This window comes from Otolemur garnettii, unplaced genomic scaffold (assembly GCF_000181295.1).
Source record: "Otolemur garnettii isolate 467f Iridium unplaced genomic scaffold, OtoGar3 scaffold00166, whole genome shotgun sequence".
Taxonomy (NCBI): domain Eukaryota; kingdom Metazoa; phylum Chordata; class Mammalia; order Primates; family Galagidae; genus Otolemur; species Otolemur garnettii.
The window spans coordinates 3,142,073-3,158,599 of NW_003852561.1; the positions used below are offsets into that span (position 1 = coordinate 3,142,073).

General features: G+C 45.7%; 3 protein-coding genes across 3 annotated transcripts in view; 2 read left to right on the forward strand and 1 right to left on the reverse strand.

The window, feature by feature from the left end:
* Positions 1–4,740, forward strand: part of FAM57A (family with sequence similarity 57 member A) — a 12,511-nt gene extending 7,771 nt beyond the window's left edge. Inside the window, exons 4-5 of the mRNA XM_023519264.1 lie at positions 1,903–1,998; positions 2,646–4,740. Coding sequence (XP_023375032.1) covers positions 1,903–1,998; positions 2,646–2,915 — 366 coding nt within the window. The 3' untranslated portion in view covers positions 2,916–4,740. The remainder of the gene's footprint in view (positions 1–1,902; positions 1,999–2,645) is intronic.
* A 736-nt stretch (positions 4,741–5,476) lies between these two features.
* GEMIN4 (gem nuclear organelle associated protein 4) lies at positions 5,477–8,803 on the reverse strand. The gene has a single exon (XM_023519247.1). The coding sequence runs from the start codon at positions 8,776–8,778 to the stop codon at positions 5,638–5,640; it is 3,141 nt and encodes a 1,046-aa protein (XP_023375015.1). The 5' UTR covers positions 8,779–8,803; the 3' UTR covers positions 5,477–5,637.
* A 4,632-nt stretch (positions 8,804–13,435) lies between these two features.
* LOC111728525 (diazepam-binding inhibitor-like 5) lies at positions 13,436–13,826 on the forward strand. The gene has a single exon (XM_023519248.1). The coding sequence runs from the start codon at positions 13,451–13,453 to the stop codon at positions 13,712–13,714; it is 264 nt and encodes an 87-aa protein (XP_023375016.1). The 5' UTR covers positions 13,436–13,450; the 3' UTR covers positions 13,715–13,826.
* The last annotated feature ends 2,701 nt before the right edge of the window (positions 13,827–16,527 follow it).

A 16,527-nucleotide genomic window follows, 5' to 3' on the forward strand; every position in this document is an offset into this window, starting at 1 on the left:
GGGGGACAGCTTGAGGCTCCGTCTTTAAAAAAAGAAGTCAAGATTACCTTTCTTTTCCTTCCCTTTCATACAGTACCCATTCTCTATGTGCCAGCTGCTTCAGCAGTTCAGTCCACCATGCAAATACTATGAGGAAAATAATTAAATTTGAAATTTCACAATCCTTCTTGGCAACATTATTCTTTCTAGAAATCCCCCAGCCTCTCTGATTCCTTAGCATTTATCTAATATTCTGTCTTTAGTTCAATATAATGTAAAAACAGATGAAATAAGTTTTCTAACAATGCCAGTGTATACTGAGTGCATTATTCTGATGTCACAAAATTACTCTCAAAGAAAATAGCCTCATTATTTTTCCATAGATCTATTTCCCTGTGAAAACCCACCTAATAAGGAAGAGAAATGGGAATGCAGAAGGGACACTTATCATTCCAGAGGGCCTGCCAGGTGGTAGGCAGTTGATTTAAAATCTCATAGCTTGGGTGGTGCCCATGGCTCAGTGGGTAGGGTGCCAGCCACATATTCCGAGGGTGGTGGGTTTGAACCTGGCCTGGGCCAGCTAAAAAACAACAATGGCAACTGCAACAACAAAAAAAAAACAGCTGGGCTTTGTGGCAGGCACCTATAGTCCCAGCTACTTGGGAGGCTAAGGCAAGAGACTTGCTTAAGCCCAAGAGTTTGAGGTTGCTGTGAGCTGTGATGCCATGGCACTCTACCCAGGGGCACAGCTTGAGACTCTGTCTCAGAAATAAATAAAATAAAATAAAATAAAATCTTGTAGCTTGCTTAACATTAGAAATTCTTAGCCTTGCACTGTAGATAAAAAAAACTGGGGCTCTCCGAATTTACTTAGCTCACTCAGTGCTACTGAGTGATGGAGCTGATATTCTTATGTCATACTGCTTTCTTTTTTTTTGAGACAGAGCCTCAAGCTGTCCCCCTGGGTAGAGTGCCGTGGCATCACAGCTCACAGGAACCTCCAACTCCTGGGCTCAAGTGAGTCTCTTGCCTCCGCTTCCCAAGTAGCTGGGACCACAGGCACCCGCCACAACGCCTGGCTATTTTTTTTTTGGTTGCAGCCTTCATTGTTGTTTGGCAAGCCCGGGCTGGATTCAAACCCGCCACCTTAGGTGTATGTGGCTGGCACCTTAGCCACTTGAGCCACAGGCCCCGAGCTGTCATATTGCTTTCTTAAAGAGAAAAAATTAGAGTGCATTAAATTTTTTAAGAAGTCCCTTGATTGCTTTGGGAACCTAACATCTAGCCTGGGGCCTGGCACATATTTTGTTGATCCAAACAGGGTAAGTGTGTTTGGCATGACTGTTAGATACACAAAAGGAGGCTACATAGTTCCTTCCGACTGTCATTAAAATTCTGAGAAAGCGGTTTGGTGCCATTAGCACAGTGGTTACAACACCAGCCACATACACTGAAGTTGGTGGGTTCGAACCTGGCCCAGGCCAGCTAACCAGAAGTGACAGTTGAAACAAAAAATAGCTGAGTGTTGTGGTGGGCACCTGTAGTCCCAGCTACTTGGGAGGCTGAGGCAAGAGAGTTGCTTAAGCCCAAGAGTTTGAGTTGCTGTGCTGTGATACCACAGCATTCTACCAAGGGCAACATAGTGAAACTATGTCTCAAAAAGAAAAAATTCTGAGAAAGCTTGGTGTGTGATGCAGTCAGCTTGTCTGAATTTGCCTCTGGATCTTAGGGATTGGACCATCCAAGTGCTATTGCTATGGAAGCGGCAGAGTATTAACTGGGTCTACACTTGCCCATTTAGCATTTCCCTTTCCCTTCATGGTCTATCATTGTTACCCTTTTCAATGGCCCCTGTTAGAATTTTCCTTCTGGTGATTTCTTAATTTCTACTTCTTATTTCCTTTTTCCTCTTTTCATCTGCAGAGGCTCCGGGGAAACCTTGGGGACTTCTTTGTCGGCTGCATCTTCACAGCAGAACTGAGTACTCCATTTGTGTCATTAGGCAGAATTCTGATTCAGGTGTGTATGTATGAAAGGGCAGAGCTAGTGCAGGAGGGAACGTACCGTGCATTTGCTTTGGAGACTATAGGGTTTAGAGAAATCCCTTTATGCTAGGAATAGTGGGGTAGCAGACCCTTCAACTTGAAGGTCAGTTGGTCATGTAAGCCAGTGGGGATTAAATTGTAGATTTGATCCAAGTTTAATAAAGTGAATCATATTTTTTCCTTGTATTTCTAATTCACTGTTCCTGTTCTCCTAAGCTAAGTGGCTTAGACAAAATTCAGCATCATTACTGGAAAAATTATGAGGCCATATGCATATATAAATATAACAGAGCTAGGTATGGTGGCATGTGCCTATGGTCCCCTTGAGCTCAGGAGTTTGAGGTTACAGTGAGCTATGATTGTGCCACTGCACTCCAGTGTGGGTTACAGAGTGAGATCCTGTCTCTAAAATAAATAAGACAGTGCTCAATAACGTCTTCTACATGTGTCAGTGAACTAAATGAATATCTAGGGGTCAAGGAATTTGGCAGCCTTGGTCTTTGATTCATACACATACCTGCTTGGCCTTTACTTTTGTAGGATGTGGACTCGTCATTCCCTGACTGGCAGCAGAGTATCACCTCCTAGTGACCTTGTATTCTTCTTCCCCTTCTTTTGCAGCTAAAGCAGCAACACACCCTTCTGTACAAGGTGAACGGAATCCTTACACTGGCCACCTTCCTTTCCTGCCGGATCCTTCTCTTCCCCTTCATGTACTGGTCCTATGGCCAACAGCAGGGACTGAGCCTACTCCAGGTGCCATTCCATATTCCTTTCTTCTGCAATGTGGCCAATGCCTTCCTCATTGCTCCTCAGATCTACTGGTTCTATCTGCTGTGCAGGAAGGCAGTCCGGCTCTTTGACACTCCACAAGCCAAAAAGGATGGTTAAATGCTCCAGGAGTCAGGCAATGAAGGTGCCTTCTCTTATCAGCTGCCACCTCTACTCAGTATTTCATGAACCAAATTGTGCCCTGGGTGGGCTCAGCATTTTGGATATTGACAAGCAGATGAATTTGAGTTTTTCTAAAGAATATTCATATTACCTCCCTCTTCTAACCTGCCCCTTTTGCAAAAGCACTTTCTTCTCAGTAACAACAGTTGGATCCTGTCAAACCTCTACTGCAGCAAGGTGGTTTTAATGCAAGCCTGAGAATCTGCCCTGGGTCTTATCTCAAGAGCTCTGGGAGGTCGAAGCACAGGATGTGAAGATCGGTGGATCAGGGTGATGAGTGTCTGGGCACCTGCCTGGCCCTTAATATTGGTAGCTACTTACACTCCCAACCACTCAGGGCAGCACCCATAGTACTGGGCCCGCAAAAGTGAATGATGTCTTGGTTCTTGAAATAATGTCTTCTTGTGCTATTGGCCTAGGAAAATCATTGTGTTTAGGTAGTTTTTGTTGTTTATCAGATAACCCTCTGGTTCTTTGCCTTATCCTCTCATCCATGTCAACACTGACTTCCAGTCAGAAGTCTCACTGCCAGTAGGGTATGAGGCATGGATGGGAACCTGAAGCACTTGAGTAGGTAGGGAGGCCAACAGAGGTCTGCAAGACCTCTGCAGGCTGACTTGGTAAAAAGACCGTCAAATTCACAAGCTTGTTGAAAAAAGTCACAAATAGTAGTCCCTTTTTAGCATGTGCCTTCATACCCAGCTTTCCCCATATCTACCTGTAAAGGGTGTTCTCTCCTAAAAACTAGAGGGGCAAAGTGAAATGATGGCTTTGGTAGCTGTTTACTGGGTAATCCCACTCTTTGACAGTCCTTTTCATCTGATATGAAAAGGGACTTCTATACTGCAAACCATGAGATGTCTCATCTAGACCACAGAATACTTTTCCCCGCGCCTCCTGGTGAAACAGAGCTTGTGTCCAAAGCCCAGTCCTGTGTGAGTGTACTGGTATTTAGCCACAGAAGACTGGAGAGCAAAAGGGCAGCAACCTGGCTGGGGACTGACACCTTCACCCTACTTGCAAATAGGATCCTCTGGTGCCAACACTAATTATTCCTTAATGATGGGTTTCAGAGCCTACTACCATGTTTTCTTCAAGTGGTAGTAAAAAACTAGAATTTAAGTGCCTTTTAATTCATCCGTGAACTTTTAAAGAACTGAATGATTTATAATAGTGTCTGAAATTTTGACTGTTTCCGTCTTTAATGGATGCCATTTAAAAACATAAAATGCTGTAATTTTTTTACTGGTTTGTTTTTACTATCAGTATATCTTTATAAGTCACCATTGGTGATTAAATTGCACTAATATCTCCCAACTTATCTTCCTTGGTGAATACATCATTACTGATTTCCTTAAGAATGATCTTGTGACCCAACTTGACTGGTTGCTGTGTGCTAATTCCTGGTCTGTTTATAGCCATATTAACTGGCAGTGGGGTATGTGTGTGTGAATTATGTTCATCTTTCAGGATGGCCTTGCTCATACCTCAAACCTGTTTCTGTGGCTCATGATCCCAAGAATACGTTGACGGTTCCCAGAATTCAAGCCCAGTGGTCACACACTTCATAAGGCCCTTCATAAGTGAATACTATTACAAGTTGGGGGCAAAAGCCTGACTGTGGTCACAGAGCCAAGGCTGCTTTATTTGGGTCGGGGAGGGATCCTGAATAACATGTTTTGAAAGAGGGCGTGGCTATAAAGGATGTGATGGGGCATGTCTTCTTCCCTTATCTCCCCAAATAAACATCTCCTCAACCAGTTCTCAGTCCTTTAATAACCCACCACCTTGAATTCTCATTTTTATGTTCCTGCAAACATCATTCCCTGTTCCTCTCATTCATCCAAACCATGATAGCCCCATTCCAGGCCAGAGGATAAATCCACCCACTTTTTAAAGAGGTCCCTTCAGAATTGAGGCATGCCGTGGTCAAGCAATCTTCCCACCTTAACTTCCCAAGTAGCTAGGATGACAGATAGGCTCTAACATACCTGGCTCCCATACAGTCTTAACCCTGCCTCCTCCAGGTACATTGAATGGGTAGAGTTAAGACTGTATGGGAGGATCACTTGAGTATGGTATGCCTCACTTCAGAAGGGACCTGTTTTCTTGACGTCATTAATCTACCTCAACACTCAGGGTCTAAGCCTCTCATTTTATAATTGTGCAAGCCTCTTGGGCACACAAATCACATGGCCAATCAGAGACAGAGCCAGGACTCTTTGCTTCCCCCCACCCCACTTTCTGAAGTAGCTCATGAAAAATATAATGAAATGACTCTTCAAGAGGATCTCAAGAATGTAATGTTTCTTCGCTTGGGTTGTTTCACCTTTGCTTGGGTTTATTTGCCAAAATTTAGAGTGCAGTCCAGTTATGCACCTATTTCCCCCAGCTTATCTTGATATTGAAGGCTATCTAAACCCAATTTGAGTTTATTTAATCCTAGGCTATTGTTCTAAAAAAAATCAAGAGATAAGATGAAACCCAAAAGAGGGGAATTTTATTATAGCTTGTATGTTACAAATACCTAAGAAACTATTTTCTCTACACTGTTATTGCCATATACTTTTTATCTTGTGTACAATTTCCTGTAACTATAAAGTTTGTGCTTCTCAGCTCCAGCCCCTACAGACCCCAGCTTTTTTCTGACCTGCAAAGGTCAGAAGTTGCTAATCTTCTGCAGCAGGGTTTGGCGCCGCTCCTCAGGGCTAATGTTCTCAGCTATGGACTTTAGGAAGCGCTGCTCATTTACCTTCTGGAGCAAGGAGCTAACAGAAGGGTTGGTCTTGCTCAGGGTCTCATAGCAGGTGAGTATTTCCAAGGCCAAAACATAGAGTGGTTCACAGACCTCTTGGTGGATCATGGCCATGATGTGCAGAATGTGACAGAACACCTGGGTGTAAACAAATAGGGTTTCCTGGGTCAGGTCTTGTTCTTGCCCTTGGGCCCATGGGCCAACTGACATAATCAACCTAACTGAGTCCAGGAGGTTGGTCAGACTGCTACAGAGGAGCCTGACCACATGGCTCCAGCCTTCCATGGGAAGCCAATTATGACAACTCTTGCTACAAAGAAACTGGAAAACCCTCAGGAAGAGTACAGAGAGTTGGAGCTCCTGGGCAAATGGCTTCAGGTTGAGCAATGGAACAAACTGAATATACTCCAGGCTGTAAGGAACATGTAGGAGCTGTTTCCCCAACAGTCTCCTGGTCAACTGGAGAAGATACTGCCACTCTTGGGGGCTGCACCAAGGCATGAGTTGCACAAGGGTCACCAAAAAGCCCTTGCTGAACAATCTGACCTCCTCTGGATTGCCCACATCTACTACCAAGAGAGACAGCATCTGTTCAGAGATGCTGCTGGAGATGGAGCAACACTCCATCCAGGCAAGAAGCCCTGTGCCTGGCCCATACCCTGGGTGGGCCTGGGAGGTCCAAACATCTTCAGAAAGCTTACAGACCTCAAAAAGTGTGGCTGGCACCTCACACTTAAAGTGCCCTTCGAAGAAGTTCTTCAATCTCAGACCCACGGTCCAGTCCAGCTGTTCCAACTTCCGGTGGAGCCAGGACAGGGACTTGATCCAGGTGTCTGGAGAGAAGGTCTCAGCATTGGATGATACAATCTCACACAGGAGCTCCAGGATATGGATCACCAGGTCCTTTTTATCCAAAGAGAGGCACCGATTCTTGGGGAGCTGCCAGTATTTACTGAAGGTATCCAAGAGCTGACACAAACTGAAGATGAGGGGGAATGGGGAGCAGGTCTGGAGCCAGTATTCCTCTAAGTTCGCATTTGCTTCTAGAGTCTGGATGAAGATCTTCAGGCTGAGGTCAACCTCTTCAACATCTAGCATCAAGAAAGGCAGCACAAATTCCTTCAGCACCTCGTCTGGCTCGAGAAGAGCAGCAACTGGAATCCCTTGGGGCTTGACAGGGTTCATCAGGCAGTTTAGGAGCTCCAAAAATTGCTTTTCTTCCTTGGGTGTAGAGAACTTTGTCCAGACGGTTTCTTTGAGGCAGGACACCATGAAAGTCCTAGAGGAGTTTAGCCCTTGCTCTTCCACAAACCTAAGGGCAGGAAAGGCAGTGAGAATCTGAGCCAGGAACTTGTGGGTGCCGAGATTGATCACAGCCATGCTGCACATTTTCTTCACTGTGATTTCTGGGTGCACTATGATTAGGCGGGCCACAGAAGCTACAGCTTTAGCCAAGCCCTGTTCAGAAGCACTCTGCGCGAGTTGGTTAAAAGTTGTATTGAGGTCTTCCTGAAAACCCTCCAAGTAAGCCAACAGCTTTTCAGATAGGCCCTTGGGCCCCCAGGAATGCAAGACACCTGAGAGGACTTTATTTTTATCTGGCAGGGAGAGGTCTGCATAACATTCCAGGATCAAGTCGATCACTTGTTTGATCTGAGATTGAGGGATAGCTCTGTTGATTGCGCTGACTTCCATCACTGTTTCCAGTAGTCTTAACACCAAGTCTGGATCTCGGAAGAGAGCCCTGTTGTTCACTAGGCAGGCTACCCACTCATCTGAGAAGGCCCATTTCTTTTCAGAAGCAAAAATGTAGCACATTTCCATATGCCGGTCCATCTTCTGCTCAATGATGGCCATGGCAATGGAGGCAGTGATGTCCTCAAAGCCCTTGTTCTTCGGGACCCTGCTTGTTTTCCTCAGGAAGTCCCTGACACACTCTGCCAGCTCAGAGACCATTTGCCGCTCTTCCTTGGATAAGCTGGTGGTATCCAGGTAGAGTTTCAGGTTCTGGCTAAAGGAAGTCAGGCTGTCACATAACCGATAGCTGTCATAATTTGTCCCCTGGCTGCTGTTAAGCATGGTCTGCAGCTCCTCTCCCCACTCCCGCAGCAGACTGTGCATGAACTCAAACCCCACGAAAATGGTCTCATTTGGGAGTTTGGCCAGTGAGGTCAGGCTGACATCTCGTTCTGCCTCCTTTACCTTCTCTGCCAGTGCCTGTTGGTGGTATGGGTTCTGGGTGTCTGAATTCCACACAGAGATCACTGTGGCCAGTTTGTCCAGATACAAAGTTGCAGACACTTCCTGGGGGTCTTCCTCGATCAGTGCAAAGACGGTCAGCATGTCAGCCAAGTTGGCTAATGCACAGCACTTCATTCCCACGCCCAGGATTCTATTTTGGATTTGCTTCAGCCCATTCAGCAGCATGGCCAACAGAGGCATGGTAGGACACACATCTGGGTCAGACTTAAACCTCTTTGGAGGATGGCAGAACTCATCCGAAGAGGACAGGTACTGTTGGACCATTGTCCTAAATTGGGAGAGCAAGGGGTCCTGCTGATCACCCCTGTGCTTTATCATTTCCCACCAGACATCCAAGAAGAAGGCCACATCCCTAGAAGAAGTGTCAATAGTCATGTGCTCCAAAAAGCGCTCAAGTTCTGTGCGGCAGATGGTGGTGGGCAGAGCCATGAGGAGCTGAATAAAAAGTCCAGAAGCTTCCAGGGACTTGAGCAGCTCAAAAAGGACTGTGTGATTGATGGTAGGGATCATGTTACCTACCGAGAAAAATACATCTTCCTGCCACCGAGTTTCAGTGTCAGAAGGGGTAACAGGGTAGGGCTGAAGAACTTTGGCCCAGATAATGATGAGAGCTTTCTTCTTCCAGGCAAAGGATTGGGAGTGTGCTGTGGCTGAGGAGATCTCCCGTAAGGCTTCCACAATGGGCCGGCCAACATGTTCCCAGTCAGACTTTGTCAATTCTGCCAATGCTCTGGGGTGGAACAGCTGCTCAGCCAGCAAGAAGCCCCCATGCAGAATAGTCATTTCTTCACAGATGTTCAAGGGTCCTGCACAGAGAAAAGCCAAATAAGAGTGTATCAAACATTTTTCAAAGTAGTAAGCAGAGTTTTAGGAGGAAAGATAGCAGTTAGTAGATGGGTTGTCATTATCAGGGTTAGAGGTGACAAAGGTACTAAATGACATCCATGGAAGAGGGGGAAGGAGGGATAGTTACAAGAGCCTCTGCAGAGCTGGAGTCAGAAGGACTTAGCTGAGGAATAAAAAATGACTTCTAAGCTCTCTTTCCTGGGAACTTGGTGGGTACCATTAGAAATAGGGAACAGGAGAATCACCAGGTTCAGAAGAGAGAAGATAGGTTCAGTTTTTGGTTATCTGGAGTCTAAGGTAGAACCTTAAGGTAGATATCCTGAAGCAATGGAAATGCAGGGCTGAAGTTCAAGAGAAAAGTCAGCCCTGCAATGAGATTCTGGAACTATTTGCCCAGGGAGGATCACTGGAACAGGATATGAATGAAATCCGTCAAGAAATGTGAAAAGGGAAAGCTGCACTGCTGAGGGTAGACCCTCCAGCAAAGGAAGGGCCAGCAGAAGATCCCAGGAGAAGAGTTTAGAAAGGGAGACAGCACAAATAGTACCAAACTACAGTGGTCACCAAGTATGTGTTGTAGGACACACAGATGAGTGTCTCAGCAAGGGTATAGACTAAGGGGGGACAGCCACCGGGGCAGTCAGACAAGCCCTGCCTTCCCCCTTTTTTAGCCTTACAAATGTTGTCTCTCAGAGTAACAGTCCACCCTACAGCTTCCACCCATCAAGAAGGATAAGCTACTCATGGCCCTGGTTTTACAGGTGAAACCAGGGGGTAGACACAAAAAATAATGCACTAGATCAGTGGTTCTCAACCTTCCTGATGCCACAGCCCTTTAATACAGTTCCTGTGAGTCATGACCCATAGCTTGAGAACTGCTGCACTAGATTAAGGAAGAAAAGTCCTGCCTTCAGTGAGCTATAAACTGACACAGATTTTTTTTTTTTGAGACAGTCTCATTATGTTGCCCTCAGTAGAGTGCTGTGGCGTCACAGCTCACAGCAACCTCAAACTCTTGGGCTTAAGTGATTCTCTTGACTCAGCCTCCCAAGTAGCTGGGACTACAGATGCCTGCCACAATGCCCAGCTATTTCTGATGTTTTAGTTGTCATTGTTGTTTAGCAGGCCTAGGGTAGGTTCAAACTTGCCAGCCCTGGTGTATGTGGCCAGCACCTTAACCAGTGAGCTATGGGTACCAAGCCTAACACAGATTTATTAAGGAAGACATCTTGGGATGTTTAGTCAGACACAAGTTTAAATCCTAGCTTAGCCATTTAAGTGATGTGATCTTGGACAGATTACGTCTCTGAGCCTCCCTTCTGTATATGTGGGGGATAATAAAGACTTCATATTAAGACTCTGAGGGTGAAATATATATACTATTCAAGCCTTTGGCACTGGGATGGTGCTATTACTTCCTGATTTCATCTTCCAAAGATGCTATAAAGACTAAATAAGATATAGTTACAAGGCCAGGTGTGGTGGCTCACACCTGCCTATAATCCTAGTACTCTGGGAGGCCAAGGTTGGTGGATTATTTGAGCTCAGGAGTTCGAGACCAGCCTGAGCAATAGTGAGACCCCATCTCTACTAAAAATAGAAAAACTGAGGCCAGAGTTATCACTTGGAGCTAAGAACCTGAGGTTGCTGTGAGCTATAATGCCACAGCACTCCAGTCAGGGCACCAGAGGGAGACTTTGTCTCAAAAAAAAAAAAAAAAAGATACAGTTACAATAAGAATCACATCACAAAGAGCCCAATTAAATGTTCAATAAATGCTGTTTCCCCCCTCCAGCCTTTTTATTGTGGGCAGAATTAGCATCTTGTCACTGTTCTTTGCTTCCCCTAGTTCAGAAACATAAGTTATCAAGTATACTTCTTCAGCCCCCAAACTAAAATCAGTACAAGGTGCAGCCAGGTGCAGTGGCTCATGCCTGTGATCCTAACACTCTGGAAGGCCAAGGCAGATGGATTACCTGAATTCAGAATTTCAAGACCAGCCTGAGCTAAAGTGAGACCCTGTCTCTACCAAAAATAAAAAAAAAACTAGCTGGACATTGGGTATTGTGATGGGTAACTATAGTCCCAGCTACTCAGGATCACTTGAGCCTAAGAGTTTGAGGTTGCTGTGAACTATGACACCACGGCACTCTACCTAGGGCACAAAGTGAGACTCTCTCAATAAATAAATAAAATCAGCACTGCTCACTATTCAATATTTGGCTCTTCTCCTTTCCCAGGGCCCAGAGATGTTATTCCTTTCTCAGACCCCCTTGCCTCCAATTTCACATACTCCTTAGTTTCACAGGCTAGGAGCCAGCAGCAAAAATACTGATTACAAGAGGCTAAACAATATGATGCCCTTCCCACCATTTATGGGAGCAGTAAAAGGCCAAGGGCTCAGCACTCCAGGAGAGCCATTATGAAGGCACTCTGTCTTGGCTTACATGGGTGAGTTAGATTCTGGGGGTTAGGTAACTGAGGGGGGTCCTCTGTGGGTTACAGCTTTTCTCTCTGCTTCAGGTGGCTCTCTCAGGGCCCCCAAATATGTTCCCTACTGACTCTGTAAATTTAGTTTGATTGCACTGCCAATTGTGCTGTGCAGATGTTTGGTCCTCAACACCTGTCCACCAGACACAGTATGTACATGTGCTGCCTGAAGTAGTAATGATTTACCAGCTGAGAGAAATCCAACGGCTTGATCAATGATGGTCAACCAGCACTGGTGAGTGCCCACTTCTCAGGTATGCTCCATGCTCAGAGCACTGTGCTAAGTGGTACACATATAAGACCTTTTTCAATTTTCGAAATAACCTTTTGAGGACTATTCCTGTTTTAGAGATGTGAACACAGAGGCTCTGAAACAATTTGCTCAGGGTGTCAACAACCTCAAAGTAGTGGAGCTGGTACAGAAATCACCACAGCTGCAGGGCCAAACTTCCAGCTCTGCCTTTCCACCAAGAAGAGCTGGCCAGCGACCAGGACATTTCACCACAACCTAATATTACTGGCACATCATGGGGTGCCTCACCCCCAGCTCTCCCAGAACAGCAACCTGGTATTATCCCCATAAAGACATATCCAGCACAGTGGGGAGGCTTGCCAAGGAGCCATGGATTGTTATCGCCTCCCTCTTCTGCCTTTTCCCAGGCCTTGCCCATGAGGATTTTGAATCAAGACACACGGGGGTTCAAAGAGTGCCATCTCAACTGCTGCAGCCCCTCCCAAATGCTAGTGTGATGTGGGGTGCTGTTACCCCAAGGCACTGTACTGGACGCTATATACACGTGATCTCAATGAAAAACGCCCCAAAACTCAGTGAGGAAGGTACAGGGTCATCATCTCCACTCTGTTCATGAGGAAACCTGAGGGCAAGAAACTTGCTCAAGAATTTGGCAGATGGTCAATATAGGAGACTGTGAGGCATCCGCGATTCCCCGAGGCGTGCCCCGAGCCCAGCATTTCCCGAAGCACGTGCAACTAACCCCGACCGCTTTCAGGGTACCTAATTTCACGTCTGTTGTTTTTCCGGTAGAAAGTGGCCGGAAAGAAGTGGGACAACGAGCGGAGGGGCAGTGGCTGGAGCCAGGCCTCCCGACACGCGGTCTCCAAGGGATACCGCCGGCCCTCCAGAGGGTTTTCCGGCCTGGGGTCGCGTTAGCGTGCGCAGCAGGGGTCGGAGGGATGCTCTGGGCAGCAGGGGTGAGAGGGGCACGCTGGGGGGCACAGCCCAGGCAGGTTCTGAGCAGGGAAGCCGGGACACCCACCTAGGTCCATGGCGGCAACGCGGTGGCGGGCGGCGGTGCCCCTCCCCCTCCGGGGCTACCGCGCGGCGTAGGCGGAACGGCACAATGGGCGGGCGCAGGCCCCGCCCATAGCCTCAGCGCGGGCCACCGTGCGCAGGCGCACTCCTCAAGAACGAACCCGCAGCAAGGTCCAGCCCACAGCGCCGCCTCTCGGCCCGAGGCCTCCCACCGGCCAACCGGCAGGTACAACCCTCCCCTTCACCTTTGCGCGCCTTTTCCGGCCCCGCCTGGCCACTCACCTGTACGGTCCCCTTGTGCAGCCCTGCTTCTTGAGTCTTAGTTTGTCCTATCCATTAGTCTCTGTCCCCTAGCTTCGGGTGTGCCCCGCACACGGTTCACCCACTCTGGATATCCGTCCCTGAGCTGCCAGAAGGCTTCCTCCTGCGCTGCGAGTCTCTGGTCTCAGTCTTCCGCTCTGAGCCGCGCCTCCCTCACATTTCGCCCGCAAAGCTCCTCATCCTCATGCCTTACTGCCTCCTTCGCCCGGCAGCAGTGCTCCTTAATTTTCATAGACGCCTTTGTAACATTGATGGGTAATCCTAACCCCAGAATCCACTGTGCGAGCTGAGACATCCAGATCCAATCCACTGGACCCCTGGTTTGCAGTCCGTACTTATAAAAACACACACTGGATTTCCCACTGAGAAAACACACTACTCTGTCTCATCTACCAATCGCTCCCTTTCTCTTCTTCCAGAGACCTAATAATAACCAGCCTCACCTGTTTCTAACTGTCCACCCTCCAGTTTCTAGCACCAAGTACCACCTAAGAAGGCTACCGGGACCCAGCCTCCACAACCCCAATGACCCAAGTGGAGTTCGAGTTAGCCTGCACAACTCTCAAGCAGCTTAAGGGCCCAGTGAGTGATCAGGAGAAACTGCTGGTGTACAGCTTCTACAAACAGGCAACCCAGGGCGACTGCGACATCCCTGCCCCTCCTGCCTCAGATGTGAGGGCCACAGCCAAGTATGAGGCATGGAGCCAGAACAAAGGGATATCCAAGATGGATGCCATGAGGATCTACGTTTCCAAAGTGGAAGAGCTGAAGAAGAAGGAAGCTAGCTAATGACACCATGGTAGTAGACACAAGGAAGTAGCTTGGGTCCTCTGGTAGTGAATGGGCTTCTTAAAAGATCTTGGCTGCTTAAAGGGTAGCAAGGGTAGCTGACACATCAATAAAGCACTTAAAACTGCATGAGTTGATTGTCTGCTGTTGGAAAAGAGAAATGCAGTGTCTGTGTCCTGAAAAGGTATCCAAAATGTATACAAAGCATCTCTCCTGTAGATAAAATTCCATCAGACTGGCATTGGTATGGTTTTAAGTAGAGATCTCAGCCTTCCTAGTCCAAAAACATACACAGATATCTGGGAGGGCGTAAGGGAGAACATCCTGTGGAAATGTCCAAGATGTGACATCACTGAAACCATTCTCCAGTGACTTGGCTTTTTGGAAGGCTGAGGCCCTGGCCCCTTATCAGGGGTTATTGATTTGCTAGTACTCCAACACTACAGAGGGGAAAGGGGCTCTGTCTTTCAAAAAGCTAAAGTCAAGGCTGGGTGGCTCATGACTGTAATCCTAGCACTCTGGGAGGGAGAGGCGGGTGGAATGCCCTGAGTTCACAGGTTTGAGACCAGTCTGAGTAAGGGTGAGACCCTGTCTCTAAAAATAGCTGGGTGTTGTGGCAAGTGCCTGTAGTCCTAGCTACCTGGGAGTCTGAGGCAAGAGAATCGCTGGAGTCCAAGAGTTGGAAGTCAACAAAGTGAGACTCTGACTCAAAAAAATAAATAAATAAAATTACCAGCTGAACTGTGCAGAAGCAAGCTTTTGGGTTCCTTGACAAAGGCCAAAGTTGTACATGGGTTGTCTTTAGGAGAATAAAATATTAAAGATTGCAACAAAGGAAAACATGACAGACGAGGAAATAAAAGGGGCCAACCTCATAAAGCCAAAAATGTCCCAGGTGGACAAACAGCTTTAGATTCTATCATACATAGAGCTCTCTATCATGCACTCAAGAGAAAAACATTTTGATATGTTAAAATAGAAGATAATCAGATAAAAAGGAAACTAGTATGTGTTAGTCATTCCGTACTTACATAAACTGCTTATGTCAAACTTAAATGGTCACATTACAGTAGCCTAATAACACTGGGTAAAGTTTTTTATTCCATGAGAATAATAAACTTTATTACTAGACATAAATATCAAGAATTAGTTATTCAATGGAACACTTGAGAATTAACATATTATGGTCTAAAGCAGTGATTTTCAACCAGTGTGCCATGAGAGATCTTAGGTGTGCAGTGAAAAATTTTAAAGATCCTTAATTATTTTTGAAAGAAATTCAAAGCACAGTAAGTATATTCTTTTCTTTACTCAGTTTTTTTTCATCACCATAATTTAATAGGTTCAAGAGTGCCATCAGGAAAAACAAGGTTGAAAAACACTGGTCTAAAGAAACATAGGAGTTTATCTGATTATTCAAAGTTGATATAATAACTTCCCCATGTATAGGGGTAATGAACCAATAAGCTAGAGGAGGAACATAAATAATCTGGGTTGCTCTTGAAACAGCTTCCTTCCCTAAGATAAGGAATTTAGGGTGGTGCCTGTGGCTCAAGGAGTAGGGTGCCGGCCCCATATACAGGAGGTGGCAGGTTCAAACCTGGCCCCGGCCAAAAAAAAACTGTGAAGAAAAAAGAAAAATAAAAAAAAATAAAAAAAAAGATAAGGAATTTAAGTTGAAAAGTTGTGGAGCTGGACAAAAGATTTCTCTCAAGGTAAGATCACTGCTTTAAGAAAAGGTAAACTAAAACTTAGCCAGAAATTTCAATATTCTACCCTGCCATTAATGGAGAACAGCAGAGGTTATGATTTACAAGTAATTTTATATACATTATTTTGGGACTGGTATCCTCTGAGTCAATCCTTTCCAATTTCAGTTTCTTCTCTAAAATTTGAACCTGTCTACCACTTTAAATAATTAGTCTTGTAGACTGGTTTAACAGCTTGATTTCAGAAGTATACTTTAAAAAAAATTTTGAATAATGAATATGCCAATACAATTCTGTTTCCAAAGATTAAAACCTATTTATTTTTATTGTTCTGATTAAACCCAATTTGTTTTTGTTTTGTACTGTAGAACCAAACAAAAACTCTAAGAAAACATTAAAAAAAATTCTTTTTTCAAGACTGAAGAAACTAATCCACTTTTTTTTTGAGACAGAGTCTCCCTTTGTCGCCCTTGGTAGAGTGCCACGGCATCATAGCTCACAGCAACTTCAAACACTTGGGCTCAAAAGTGATTCTCTTATCTCAGCCTCCCCTGGTAGTTGGGATTACAGGCGCCCACCACAATGCCTGGCTATTTTTTAAGAGACAAGGTCTTGCTCTGGCTCAGGTTGGTCTTGAACTCCTGCACTCAAGCAATCCACTGGCCTCAGTCTCCCAGAGTACTAGGATTACACGTGTGCGTCACTGCGCCCAGCCTCATTTAATCCATTTTTATGACATCATCTAATGATGTTCTTTCTTTTAAGGATCAAATAAATAATACAGAGTGTGCCCAAAAAATGTATACACATTTGAAGAAAGGAAAAAACTATCTAATTTGTAACACTCAAGGCATATTTGACTTCTGCAGTTACAAGAGGTGCTCAAATGTGACTTGTATTCACCTTTTGTTATCAGTATATATTGAATATTGCAATTTTAATACAATTTTTTCCTTTCTTAAAACGTATATGCATATTTCTGGTACCCTCTGTACACCTGTAAAGAAACAGCATAGGCTTGGCGCCTGTGGCTCAAGCTGCTAAGGTGCCAGCCACATACACCTGAGTTGGCGGGTTTGAATCCAGCCTGGGCCTGCCAAACAA

Coding starts and splice junctions, on each gene's coding strand:
- LOC111728525 (XM_023519248.1), top strand. CDS start 13,451: ATGACCCAAGTGGAGTTCGAGTTAGCCTGCACAACTCTCAAGCAGCTT.
- GEMIN4 (XM_023519247.1), bottom strand. CDS start 8,778: ATGACTATTCTGCATGGGGGCTTCTTGCTGGCTGAGCAGCTGTTCCAC.